Genomic DNA, 13,804 nt, shown 5'->3' on the forward strand with positions numbered 1-13,804 from the left:
GTCCTGGAACTCACTCTGTAGACCAGGCAGGCCTCGAACTCAAAAATCCACCTGTCTCTGCCTCCCAAGTGCTGGGATTAAAGGCTTGCGCCACGACTGCCCAGTATTACTTCCTTCACTTTTATTCAGTACAGTACCTGAAGTCTTAGAAGACCAAGACAAGAGACCAATATGAACGTGATACAAACAGGAAGTGAAAAAAATGAAATTATTTTCAGATAATATGACTGTATACATACGAGAATCTAAAGCCTTTACGTGGAGCTGGGAGACATGGCTCAGCAGTTAAGAGCATCCATTGCTCTGGCAGAGGGCCTGGGGTCAACTACCAGCTACCACAATAGGCTCTCAATCATTTGTAAATCGAGTTCTAGTTCTATGGGATCCTCTTCCAGCTTCCAAGGGTACCAGTCATGCATATGGTGCAATGAAAATACCCATAACCATAAAATAAATAAATCTAATTTAAAAAAAATGATTTCTGCAGAAAAATTCTAGAGCTGATAAATATTTTCAGCAAGGTGGCAGGATATAAAACTAGTATAAAACAATCAGCTTCTGTTTATATGACAAAGACACTGCATAAGAAATCAAAAAAATAATCCCATTGGCAACAGCCTCATAAAATACCTTGTGATAAACCTAACCACGGAATTTAAAAATTTGTACACTAAAATCTTCAAAACACTCAAGAAGAAAAAGATCATGTTTTCTATAATATATGGGCCATAGTTTTCATATACATACAAAAATTGATCTATATATATGACATGAATGAAGAAGTAAAACTATTTGGGGGACTAACTAAGGGAGAGAAAGGGGAAGGAAAAGAAGGGCATATGCTCAATATATAGTATATGCTTACATGGAAATCTCCTTACGCAACACAATACCATGTTTCATGAATACATACAATGAAAAAAATTATTTCTGAATAGTACAATCCCAAATTATCTGCAACAAAGAAAGATTATATATACTAACCTTTTCGTAGTATTTACTGCATCCAAAGCCAAATAGCAACAGATGCCCATGAGAATCTGTGCAGGCAAAATGGTTTCCATCTGGTGAAAATTTACAATCAAACACTGCCCCATGGCCTTGGCCTTCAATCTGAAAGTCAGAGGAGTCTTTTAAGTCACTGTAAGAGTCTTTTGCAAATATCAATTAAGCAATAGCTTCTCCTGGCTATTCCTTTGGATTCTGTCATGAATCAACAATGTACTCTCTGGGTTCTGTAGCCAAGAACCCTAGTGTAAACAGTAAAACTCTGAAATATATTTATGGAGAATAACATTGTGGTGGATGCAATAAACAACTGTACCTAACATAAAAATAATAAATGATATAACAGGAGAGTTAAGAGGATCTATATGTAATCAAATTGACAAAGGTGCTATCCAGCAAAGTGAAGATATTTATGTTTATATCTTAAGTTATAACACAAATAAGCCTTTAAATAACAATCTTAAAATTAAATAATATAAATAAACTACTAACAAAGGACTTAGTATTATTAATAATCTGGATCTATATAAAATCTGTAGGAGTGAGTTCAAAGCTCCATCTACAGTTTAGCATTGTTTAGTCTTAAATATTGTTAAGAGGACCTTATACATGCATGGTATGCATATGCTTATCATGGAAGAATGCTGTTTTACTAAGAGAAATGATAGCCCCTCAGTGTTTTATATACTTTGTATGAGATTTATGGCATGAATATCTATACCAATAAACAAGATACTGTAGGGAAAAACCAAAAGAAACCACCAAAATGGCACACATGTAATCCAAACACTTAAGGAGAGGTAGTACAGGGGCTGCAGAGATGGCTCAGTGGTTAAGAACACTGATTAGTCTTCCAGAGGTTCTGAGTTCAATTCCCAGCAACCACATGGTGACTCACAACCATCTGTAATGAGATCCAATGCCCTCTTCTGCTGTGTCTGAAGACAGCTACTGTGGACTCACATATATAAAATAAACAAATCTTTAAAAAAGAGGTAGTGTAGAAGGATCAGGAGTTAAAAGTCATCATTGCCTATACTGAAAGTTTGATGTATACTTGGGCGACATGAGATACAATTTCCTCCTCCTCCTCCTCCTCCACCTTTTCCTCCTCCAACAACAGAACACACAAACACACACACACACACACATATATATACATACAAATGCAAATTTCCAGTAAGTTTGACTATTAAACTCATATAGATATAAGTATAAGTATATAGCATAGACAGATACATGTATTACAGTCTTTTTAGTAATTATAACTTAAAATTATAATTTTATTGTCAGTTTACACTTTAAATCCAATTTGATTGAAAGAGTTTAGATGCAGACATCAGAATTTGAAAAATGCTAACAACCATGATAAATAGCCATGCTGAAAAGTCTAACTCTAAGCACCTGGGTCATTTTCTGAATTTTTTTACTGACTTAAACATAAGATGACAAGCTGCTCCTTTGTCCTAGGTTACTGGATTATCAAAAAAACAAAGTAAGATTTAATATGAAAATATGAACTTTATATACACAGTTTTCTTACCATATTAAAGTAATTTCGTATTTTGGTCCCTCGGTCAAGGTCCCAAATAAAAATGTTCCCATCATGACCTGCTGAAAGTATGATCCTTTGATCAAATGGATGTGCTTCTAGAACAAATACTTCATCATCATGCCCCTGTGATGAAAATCAATATTAGAAATGAAGATGTAACTCTAGATGTCTGACTTATTTGTCCAAATGTTCTTGACCACTAGAAGTCTGGTTGAGATGAATTAAGGCATATCAACTAAACAGAATTCACTTGTGGGTGCTTTATAAATAATTATTCTAGTTAGAGGTCCTTAAATGCACAACTTCTGATTTTATAAACCCGATGTCATAGATAAAAGACAAAGAAAGATGATTAATGCTCACTAAGCACTGAAATAGAATTTGGAGATCTAAGACTTCACTAATTTTTTAAAAGCCACAGAAAATACAACAGGCAGGGTAGGATGGCATATGTACTTTTGGCAGTCAAGGACACAGTAATTTTTTAAAAGCCACAGAAAAGACAACAAACAGGGTATGGCAGCATATGTACTCCTGGCAGTCAAAGCAGGGATACAGGACAATCAGAGGCCATCCTTGACTATATAGTGAGTTTGAGCCCAGTTGGGAATACACAAAATATGATCTCAAAGAGTAGAAGGTGCAGGACAGAGAAAGGAAAACAGACCATTCACTGTAACATCTATCTACTCTTACTACCATGGTAAAAGCCCTGATTAGTTTCCATTCAACGTTCTCTATCATTTGTGTCTGTTGTCTCCGAACTCAAAAGGCTGAGGTAGGAATATCATAGGTCCAAAAGTGTATAGTAAAAGCTTATCTCAAAATATTACCTTAAGACTACCACCCAAATATATAGTGCTAAGATGAATAGGTAAAATTCTATTACAGAAAATACCATCAATAACTTAATGAGAGTCAAAATTCTTCCCTATGACCTTTCTATGCTGTAACTATGACCTCTGTACAAGAGTCATCTGAATAGCCATTATTTTTTAGTTTCCTAAAAGTATATTCAATAAAGCATTAATTGATGTTGATAATTCAAATGCTAATGGGGTATCTATTTCAGAGTGCATTAGTGCAAAGTCTCTCCTACATCTGATCTCATCACTGTTAGAAATATACATTGGTGCCTCTTCGACTTTTCAGAATCAGCCCTTATTTGGTTAAAAGGTTTTCTCTTTTAATAAGACAAAGGAGAAAATGCACATAATATTCCATTGATTTATAATACCTAATCTAAAACTGTTCTAGAAGCCCAGGAATCACTGTTTGAATAGAAGAGCTTTATGCTCTGAATAGAAGAACTTTATGCATGACATAAATTGTTACAATGGAAATGTAAGCACAATATAACATGAAAGGCTTAGAATTTAGACCAATTGGTAGAGTTCTTCCCTAGCACCATATGCCCTGCAAAAAACCATGTGGTGGCAAATGTTTATAATCCAAGCACTTGGGAGATGGAGCTAGGAAGAACAGAAAATTCAAGGTCATTATTGGCTAAATTGAAAGTTTAAAGCTAGCCTGAGCTACATGAAACATGATATGGATGTGCCATGTCTAACTCAGTAGATATTAGCTATCTGTGGCTATTAAGCATTTGAAATATGGATAGTACAAATTGAGATGTGTTATATGAAGACTTTGCATGAAAACTGAATGGAAAATGCTTCATTAGTAAATTCACTTTGAAATGATATATTTTGGATATATTAAGAATGTTAGTGAAATTAGACTGTTAATTGGGGCTGCTAAAAAAGCTGGTATTATATTATGCATATAGTTTATTTATTGTTTGGAGTATTGATCCAAACCAACATTACCAATTAAAGAATCAAAGAAAGAATATAGATTTTTCTGTTTGTTGACTAGTTGACTGGTGTTCAGACATGATATTCCTGTGTAGCACTGGCTACCCTGGTATTCAATATGTAGCTCAGGCTAGATTCCAACCTGTGGCACTCTTCCACTTCAGCATCCTATCTGCTGTTATTACGGACAGAGGTGAAGATAACCACAGTTGGCTGGATAAAAAGCAAGGTAAAGTAGGCAGAAAGTAACCTTGGCACTCAATACTACATTGAAAACATATGACAATCACTTGGATTTGCCTCAGGAAAATGCTTATAAATTGATAACTGAAGCTGAGGAGGAAAGAAAGGTCAGAAACCCCACCCACATGAATTCTGCTATTAATCCTAGAGATGCAGCCTTCTTCTACTATAAGAAACATATGTAAAATAAAAAGCACTAGCAGTTTAACTACTTCTTCCTGTTTCCTCTATTTCTTACACAAACTGATTACTAAAGATAGAAAATGTAGGATATATGTGCAAAAATAAAATAAAATAAAATAAAAAAGTCAGCCGGGCAGTGGTGGCACACGCCTTTAATCCCAGCACTTGGGAGGCAGAGGCAGGTGGATTTCTGAGTTCGAGGCCAGCCTGGTCTACAGAGTGAGTTCCAGGACAGCCAGGACCACACAGAGAAACCCTGTCTCAAAAAACAATAAATAAATAAATAAAGTCCTAACCCTCAGTAAAGACAAATTAGACAAATTACTGTATACTTGAAGAAATACTAACATTAAGATCTGCATAAACACTAGGCTTAGAAATAACCTTTAAAAATTATTCATGCTTTCAGTGGTGTATCATTTATTTGTCCTATCAGGTAAATGTAACAAAAACCCCCAAATATCCTCCAAAGGCTAATACATCATAGAAAGGAAAGCAAAACTTAAATGTCTTTTTCCTAGAAGAATTAATTTTCCATTTTTATTTGAGACAGTGTCTCACTATACTGCTCAGACTGGTCTTAAACTCCTAGGTACAAGTAATCTTCATACCTCACCATAAGCGACAGCCATGACATACCACTGCACCAGGCCTAAATAGTTTCTTTTCCTAATTAAAAAAAAATAGTAGAATACTTACAGATAAAGTATGAAGAAGCTGCCCTGTGACAGAATTCCAAACTTTCAATAGGAAATTGTTCACTGCAGTAATAACAGTGGTATCATACCGATCCCAGGCCACCATAGTCACCTTCAGTTTAGTGACTTTGTCTTCTGTAGATGTCAAATTATTCCTGAAGCAATAATTTGAAATAGTCATATCTTGAACATTTTAACAAAGGGAAACACAAAACCGCAAATATGACCAAATTTTTAGGAAGATGTAAATGATTTTTTGCTGGAAAGCTTTTTGTCAATTGGATATAACCTAGAGTCATTTGGGAAGAAAGAATCACAATTGGGAAAATGCCTCCATTAGCTTAGTCTTAGATAAGTCTATAGGGCATTTTCTTGTCTAACCATTGGTGTGGGAGGGCCCAGCCCACTATGAACAGTATCACCTCTAAGCAGGTGGTCCTGGGTAAGAAAGTGGCTTGAGCAAACAATAGAGAATAAGCCTAAGTAAGCAGCATTCCCTATAGCCTCTGCTTCAGTTCCTGCCTCCGGGTTCTTGCCTTGAGTCCTTTAGTTATGGATTATAACCTAGCAGCTGTAAGATGAAAGATGTGCTTTGCTTTTCAAATTCTTTTTGGCTATGATGTTTAATCACAGCAATAAAAATCAAACTAATACAATAGTTACTTGGAAGTACACAAAAAGTAAGATTAAAAATAACTCTGCCAAGCAGTGGTGATGCTTGCCTTTAATCCCAGCACTTGGGAGGCAGAGGCAGGTGGATTTCTGAGTTCGAGGCCAGCCTGGTCTACAGAGTGAGTTCCAGGACAGCCAGGGCTACACAGAGAAACCCTTTCTCGAAAAAAACAAAAACAAACAAACAAAAAAAAAAAGAAAAAGGAATAACTCTATATCTTAAAAAATAAAATTCACAGAATGATCATGTTGGCTGCCAGACAATATAAAACATGTACAGTGGTCATGTTATCCCCATAAGTATTACTTTTCAAAAAACTAATAGTCTTTGTAAATAAGTATCAGAATATTTATTGATGTAAATGAGTATGACATTAGCTATATCTGTCTATGACTATAAAGTCAGTTTATTTAATAAGGTAGTCAATTTAAAGGTCAAATATGGAGAAATTGAATTATCTCAAAGACATTGATATTTCATATCAGCAGTAGGTTGCTGAAAGCAGATAGCAATTAAGTGCATATATATATATATATGTATATATATATATATACAAACAATATGAAATATGAAGGATTCCTTCATAATTAGAGTAGAAGAAATAATTAGAAATGCATTATAGTTCTTAATAAGAATAACGCTTAATAGCCAGGCTGTGGTAGCACACGCCTTTAATCCCAGCACTTGGGAGGCAGAGGCAGGTGGATTTCTGAGTTCGAGGCCAGCCTGGTCTACAGAGTGAGTTTCAGGACAACCAGGGCTACACAGAGAAACCCTGTCTTGAAAACAAACAAGCAAAACAAAACAAACAAACAAAAAAGAATAATGCTTAAAGTAGAAGTATAGATAGATATAAAAAAAAAAAGACATATGAAAACCAAACCAGAAAATAACTCCATAGAAGACAATAAAACTCAGGCATCAAAGCATCATGATGAGCAGAATCACAGATAAATCAGCAATGTTCTAGTCAATCAACAGCAAAGCCACAGTTGCTATGAGACCAAAGGTGGCAAATTTCATACCTAGTAATTAATTCCAAACTAGTGACTAACATAAAACATACATTCGTTATTAAATATGGTACAACGTAAAAGATGATATGCCACGGGAGACCTCTGAAATATCTAGCATCCATGCTTACCCACTCATCTTAGTAGCCATATCTAGCACTATGCTCTTCCACTCCTGTTGTTGATATTGCCATATTCTTGCTGTTCCGTCTCTACTTCCACTAACAAACCTTAAGCTGGAAGGTAAAATAACCTTGTTATTTTTTTTACCAAAATTCATCATATTTTCTTGATGATAAAACAAACAGCCTTCACCTCCAGACACTACTGGGATATATAAAACAATACACTAATCTTAGAAAACAGTTCTGCAGGTCCTAAAATGCTAAACGAAGTTACCTTTTGACCCAGCAATCATATTCTGCAGGTATATATCCGCCAAAAGAAATGAAAGTGTTAGTACATATAAAATGTGTACGAGAAGATGCATGGAACACTCATTAATCCCCAAAGTAGTGACAAATGAAATGTTTGCCAATGGGTAAATAAAAAAAAGGCATTCACACAACAGAATTTTACAGTTTTGAAATATGGGTGAATGATGAATATGCAAGTAAGTCTAATGACAGAGATGAACAGTTGCCCAGTGTTGGGGAAAGAGTGATGATAGGTTTAAGGATTCGCAACTAAAGGGAATGAGCATTCTATAAGGTGAAATAACATGTCTGTTCTAAGATTAACTACACTGAAGGTTGCACAACCCTATAAATATACCAACATTTTTTTATTATGAGCTACCCTCAATAACACATTTGTTCACTCACAAGTTTGATATTGTATTTTTTCAAATCTTCCAGACATATATTTAAACCAGGTATGCTTGCAAGCTTATGATTTCAGTAATCAAGAAGATGAGCCAGGAAGATCACAAGTTCAAGGCCAGCATGAACTATATACTAAGAGACTGGATGAAAAAACTAAAACCCATTAACACATATATAATGACCCATTTTCCACTTAGAAAACAGAATTCCACCATATACAATGCTGCTCATAACTGTATTTTATAGATCTATATTTATAAGTGCATAAATATATCAATTTCAGTAAGTATTCAACTAGATAGATATATCAAATGTGCTTAATGAAATGCATCAATGAAATGATCAATAATTACACTACTTTTCCCTTTCAGCTTTAAACCCAATGCTATAAAGAGCATCTTTGTCTTTCTACAGTCTTATACATTGTACTGATTTAGGGCAGGTACATTTTTAAAAGGTTTTGATATGTATTGCCAAATTGTTCCCTATATTTGGGAAAAAATGAATCTTATGAAAAGTTATAAGAAAGGGCCCATTAATAATACTCAATATGGGCCAGGCGGTGGTGGTGCACGCCTTTAATCCCAGCACTTGGGAGGCAGAGGCAGGTGGATTTCTGAGTTCGAGGCCAGCCTGGTCTACAGAGTGAGTTCCAGGACAGCCACGGTTATACAGAGAAACCCTATCTCGAAAAACCAAAAACCAAACCAAAACAAATAATACTCAATATGTTGAGTATTATAATTTTTAATTACCTTTTAATTTAAAAAATTGTTAGTTGTTTCAATTCATATTATTGTATTAGTAAAATTGGCTGCTCTGATTAGAAAGTATTTGCTCTTATACTAATAAAAGAAATAAGTACAAAGAATTTCAAGTACGAACAAAGTTTCACCTATGATCTTTCCTCAGAGAAACCAAATTTTAGCATTTTGATTTTTCACATATATGCATCCCTTCATATTTAGTTTGTTTTATATACTTTCAGATTCATATAAGATTTTTATAGATTGAATTTATTTTTGAAGGCTTACTAAGAATGTTTTTGAAAAACACATTTACAAATAGGTAAGAAATGAAAATGTCAGATTCTTTCAGGAGAACAGACCAGTAATATGGGTGCTGGATGAATAAGAACACATGCTGCTCTTGCAGAGGATTGGAGTTCTGTGCCCAGCACCCATGTCAGGTTGTCTATAAAGGCCTGTAACTCCAACTGCAAGAGATGTGACCCCCCTCTGCAAGCAACTGCACTCAGGTTCACAAACCCTCACATTGACATGCACACATACACACACACACACACACACACACACACACAGAGAGAGAGAGAGAGAGAGAGAGAGAGAGAGAGAATTAAAACTAAAATTAAGTGCTAGAGAGAGAGCTCCACAGTTAAGAGCATATACTGTTCTTGCAGATCGGCCGAAGGTTCACAAGGTCCTGTTAACTCCAGCTCTAGAGGATCTGACCTTTTTGATCTCCTTAGGCACCCACAGTTATGTGGACACATACCCATGCATGGATGCACGCACGCGCGCGCGCGCGCACACACACACACACACACACTCATTCAAATGTATACAATTAAAAATAAAAATAAATCTTAAAAAATAAATAAGTCAGGAAACTGGAGAGGTGGCTCAGCAGTTAAGAATACTTTTAAGTCGTTTAAGAATGGGAATATGGTTAACTTAGTTTTCTATTTTATTTTAATGTTCTGTCATTCTTAATATAGATAAATGGGACTATCATTATTTGCTTTTATATTTATATTTCACAAAGATGGTTAAAAGTTCATCTTTGTAATTCCCCACTGTTCAAAAATACCTTGAAATAAAACCATCACCCACAGAACTGTCATAGAGGCATATAGATACAGATGTAGGCTACTTTTATGTATTTTGTACCAAATTTTAGACCAATATAGACTGCGACCTTTGGGGGGTCAGATACTTTAGAAAGCTCACAGTTATCTGTATATAAGGTCTGACTTTACAGAGATAGGGAATGAATCTTATGGGTAGTAGAGTGATTCACATGTTCACAGGATGTCAAATATGGAATCTGGATATCTCAGGACAAGCTCCAAGTAGGACATGAACCTTAAAACCTATATGAGACATAGATAAGATAGAATCAGGAGAGAGAGAAAGGGAGGCATAGAGACAGAAAAGAAAAAGAGACAAAAGCAGATGGGAGCTAGGGCATGCAGGAGAGAAAAGAAAATAAGGTAGAATGTAGGGAATGACGCTCCTGGACACAAATAATATGAGAGAAAGTATAAGCAATGTAGTGGATGAGATAATGTGAAAATATGGAAGAGAAATCCATAAAGCGACTAAGAAAAGTGCACAGATTCATGTGAGAAAAGAATGTAGTTGTCTAAGTCAAGTTGTACAGAGTCTGGAAATCCTAGTTTGAGATTTAAAATTATTCCAGAGAAACAGAAGAAAAATGATAAGAAAATTTCTTAATAGAACAAATGTTAGCTTGTCAGAGCCATAGTAATCAAATAATACATACAACCCCTGATTAAATCAGGCAGTCAAAGAAAACAGAAAAGGCAAAGTATACAACAACAAAGGAACTCAAGGAGAGGAAGAGCAGACAGACTATGGTCACTACCGAGTTACCCAGTTTAAAGAGATAGAGATAGCAAGGAAGACAGACATGGACTCTGAACCTACGTGTCTAAACAAAATAGCTCGTTTCTGCCTCATACATTTTCTGTAAGATGAGAAAGAACTCTGAGCTACTTTGTCTGTTGTTATCTCCCAGTGATAGCACACATCATCAGCACAGTCAGTTTCAGCTGACAAGGACTGTATAAAACAGACTCCCTTTCCACAAATACATCTTTTTTATCTTTAAAAGTAGCCAAGCAATTCAAGTAACCGAGATGATCTTAAAACAAAACAAAACAAAACAAAAAAACTTTTGGCAGCGAGTGAAATTAGGGTACAATGAGAGCTATCCAGAAGTGGATCAAGGTACAAACTCCTTTCTAGGTCTGACTTCAGTGAGTGTAAATAGAGCTGAAGGAACTTAACTGTGGGAAAGGTGATGTGAACAGATGCTTAGCCTAGAAAAGGATTTCTAAGTGAGTTTCTTGTAATATCAATGTCTGAATATCAACTCTATTAGTTTGGATGGAATAATAAAAAAAATGTCAAATATTTCTTTATACGAGTATGTACTCCATAATTACCTGTCTCCATTGTTACAGAACTGAACAGCCACAACTTTGTCCTAAAACATAGAACAACAGACTTTTGATTAAATGAACTTATGTAAAAAAATAGTGTCCTTCTCCTAACTTTACATGCAAAAGCTTTACAGGGTAGATTCAATTTTAACATAATTTTCATTAATCCTCCCTGAGACACTACACTAAGAGAAGGAACTCCCTTAAAACAACTGAGTTCACTGAAAGTTATCAATTGTTTCTATAACTTTAGAGAACTACTTATTTGCTTCTGTTTTCACATGTTCTTTTAAATATTATAAAGGATTCATCTAACATTCTGTATGTTTTTATACTATGATTTACATTTTTGTATACAAAGATGACAACATTAAAACCGAAGCTAAAATCTATAGTTCTTGCTTACTTTGATAAGGAAGCTAAAATACACTGCTCTCATTTTCACAATACCCACTTATCAAACTATACTTGAACTTAACTTTTATTAAAATCAAACAGCAAAAACCTTCATACTTAATGATATTTAATTTTCAAACATTATTCATATATTCATATATTTCTTCTGACTTAAATAGTTTTATGGTTTCAATATGGTATTTACTGATAAATTCTGAATTCTCACTGATACGAGCAATAACTAATTTTAGATGTCCTGAAGAAATAATAAAACTTTAACAACTAACACAAGTGGCAGACCATTCATTTGAACAGGGGATTTTTACTTGATGATACTTTTTGCTTACCTGGGACCTTGCAAATAAAACTGCAAATGAAATGTTCTTCCTCATTTCCCCTTTAATTCTTTCCTACTCATATATTCTCTCTTTTCTTAGTGCTCTATGAACTTGACTGTGCTTGCATACACAGTGCAAAGGGATTGCCTTGTCATGCTTAGCTCAGATGGATTAGTTTTAGTGGTCTCAGAATGAGATCTCTGAGTATTTCTAAGTGTTTCTCTTGCACAATTTAAATAAGCTTCCAATATTTAGTGTATAGATTATGAAGCATCAAGATGAGAGCAAGCTGAACTTGATATGTCTGAAACTGGCCAGTTCTCAAAGGAAAAATGCAAATGGTAATAAATATTTGAAAAGGTATTCCACATTCCTATCCATCAGGGGAATGCAAATTAAAATGACATACATTAAGATTCTATCTAAACTCAGAATAGTCAGAATGGCTATGACAGAGGAAACAAACAAAATATGATGGCCAGAATATGAAGAAAGAGCATCCCCCAACCCTACACTGCTGATGGGAACATAGAGTGTTAGAGGCAATATGAAAACCAGTATAGAGAGGTTTCTTGAAAATTCAAAAATAGATCTACCATAGGACCCATGTATATGACTTGTGGAGTCACACAAGTGATTCTAAATCGACCTAACACAGAGATCTTGCACATTCATGTTTAATGTTGCATTACTTGCAATAACTGATAAGAATTGATGGAACAATTCTATATGTCCATTAGCAGATGAATGGTTAAACAAAATGTGGTATATGAATATAACAGATTATATTTTGTCAATGCATAAAGCAGAATGAAATCATGATATTTGCAAGAAATTGGATGGAAGTGGAGATCACTGTGTTTTTCTAAATAAGCCAAGCATAGAATGTCAAATATATTTTCTCTTATGCATGAAGCATATATAACATATATATATATATATATATACATGTACATATATATGTGTTTATGTATGTGTATGTATGATATAAAAGTAGAAAGACTATGAGAGAGGAGGGTGATTTAAGTGTATGAAAGGAATAAGACAGGGTAATGGAATATATGTAAAACTAAATCAAAGGAGAAAGAGGATAAGCCGAAAAAAGGAAAAGAGGTGGAGGAATGGGTCTTTAATAAGAACTAAGTATAAGATCTATGTATGAAATTGACATTTTGAATCATTAATTTGCATGCTACATAAAATACTAATAATAAAAATAAGTGAGGAATGCTATTGCTAGGTTAGATTAGATTCTACTGAACCTTTGATGATACTGTGAAAAAACATACAAAGATCAAAAAGCTCAATTCATGAAAGCATTTTTCCGTGAATATTCTTAAACTGCCTTTTAAGTATACAAAACCTTTTATGTATAGTCTAACAGGGCTCATCTTATGTACTACAACCATAATAATTCCAGAATTTCACATTTGCCTTTACTACTAAAGAATTATCTTTAATTAAAGGTTTTAATATTCATCTATATTAAAGAATGGTTCAGCCCAGAAAAGTCAAGCGAGGAAGATTTAGAAAAATAAGGCAATAAATACAAGTGTCTTATTTTGCTCTTACCGTATGTGATTCTAATTCAGCAATCTTCTCAGGTATCTCAGAACCCAAATAGTATATTCTAATAACATGATCAGTGCTCCCTGTTGTAATGAACATACCACCTGGAAGATTCAAACAAAAGAAAGCCTGTAGTACCAAGGCACTTCTTTAGCCATACTGTATTTAACTTTTTTTACTTTCTATTAGTAAAGACCACTCGAAAAACAAAGTTGTCTTCCTTACAAATAATAATGTCATATTAATATTTCAAAGAAAAAAGAAATAAAATTCACAACA

The 13,804-nt window shown here is 34.5% G+C and overlaps 1 protein-coding gene across 1 annotated transcript in view; it reads right to left on the bottom strand.

Moving 5' to 3' along the window:
* Positions 1-13,804, bottom strand: part of Brwd3 (bromodomain and WD repeat domain containing 3) — a gene marked incomplete at its 5' end in the record, with an annotated part of 95,991 nt that overhangs the window by 42,878 nt on the left and 39,309 nt on the right. Inside the window, 6 exons of the mRNA XM_031372147.1 lie at positions 985-1,113; positions 2,552-2,686; positions 5,506-5,659; positions 7,322-7,426; positions 11,226-11,266; positions 13,529-13,629. Coding sequence (XP_031228007.1) covers positions 985-1,113; positions 2,552-2,686; positions 5,506-5,659; positions 7,322-7,426; positions 11,226-11,266; positions 13,529-13,629 — 665 coding nt within the window. The remainder of the gene's footprint in view (positions 1-984; positions 1,114-2,551; positions 2,687-5,505; positions 5,660-7,321; positions 7,427-11,225; positions 11,267-13,528; positions 13,630-13,804) is intronic.

This window comes from Mastomys coucha, chromosome X (assembly GCF_008632895.1).
Source record: "Mastomys coucha isolate ucsf_1 chromosome X, UCSF_Mcou_1, whole genome shotgun sequence".
NCBI classification, from domain to species: domain Eukaryota; kingdom Metazoa; phylum Chordata; class Mammalia; order Rodentia; family Muridae; genus Mastomys; species Mastomys coucha.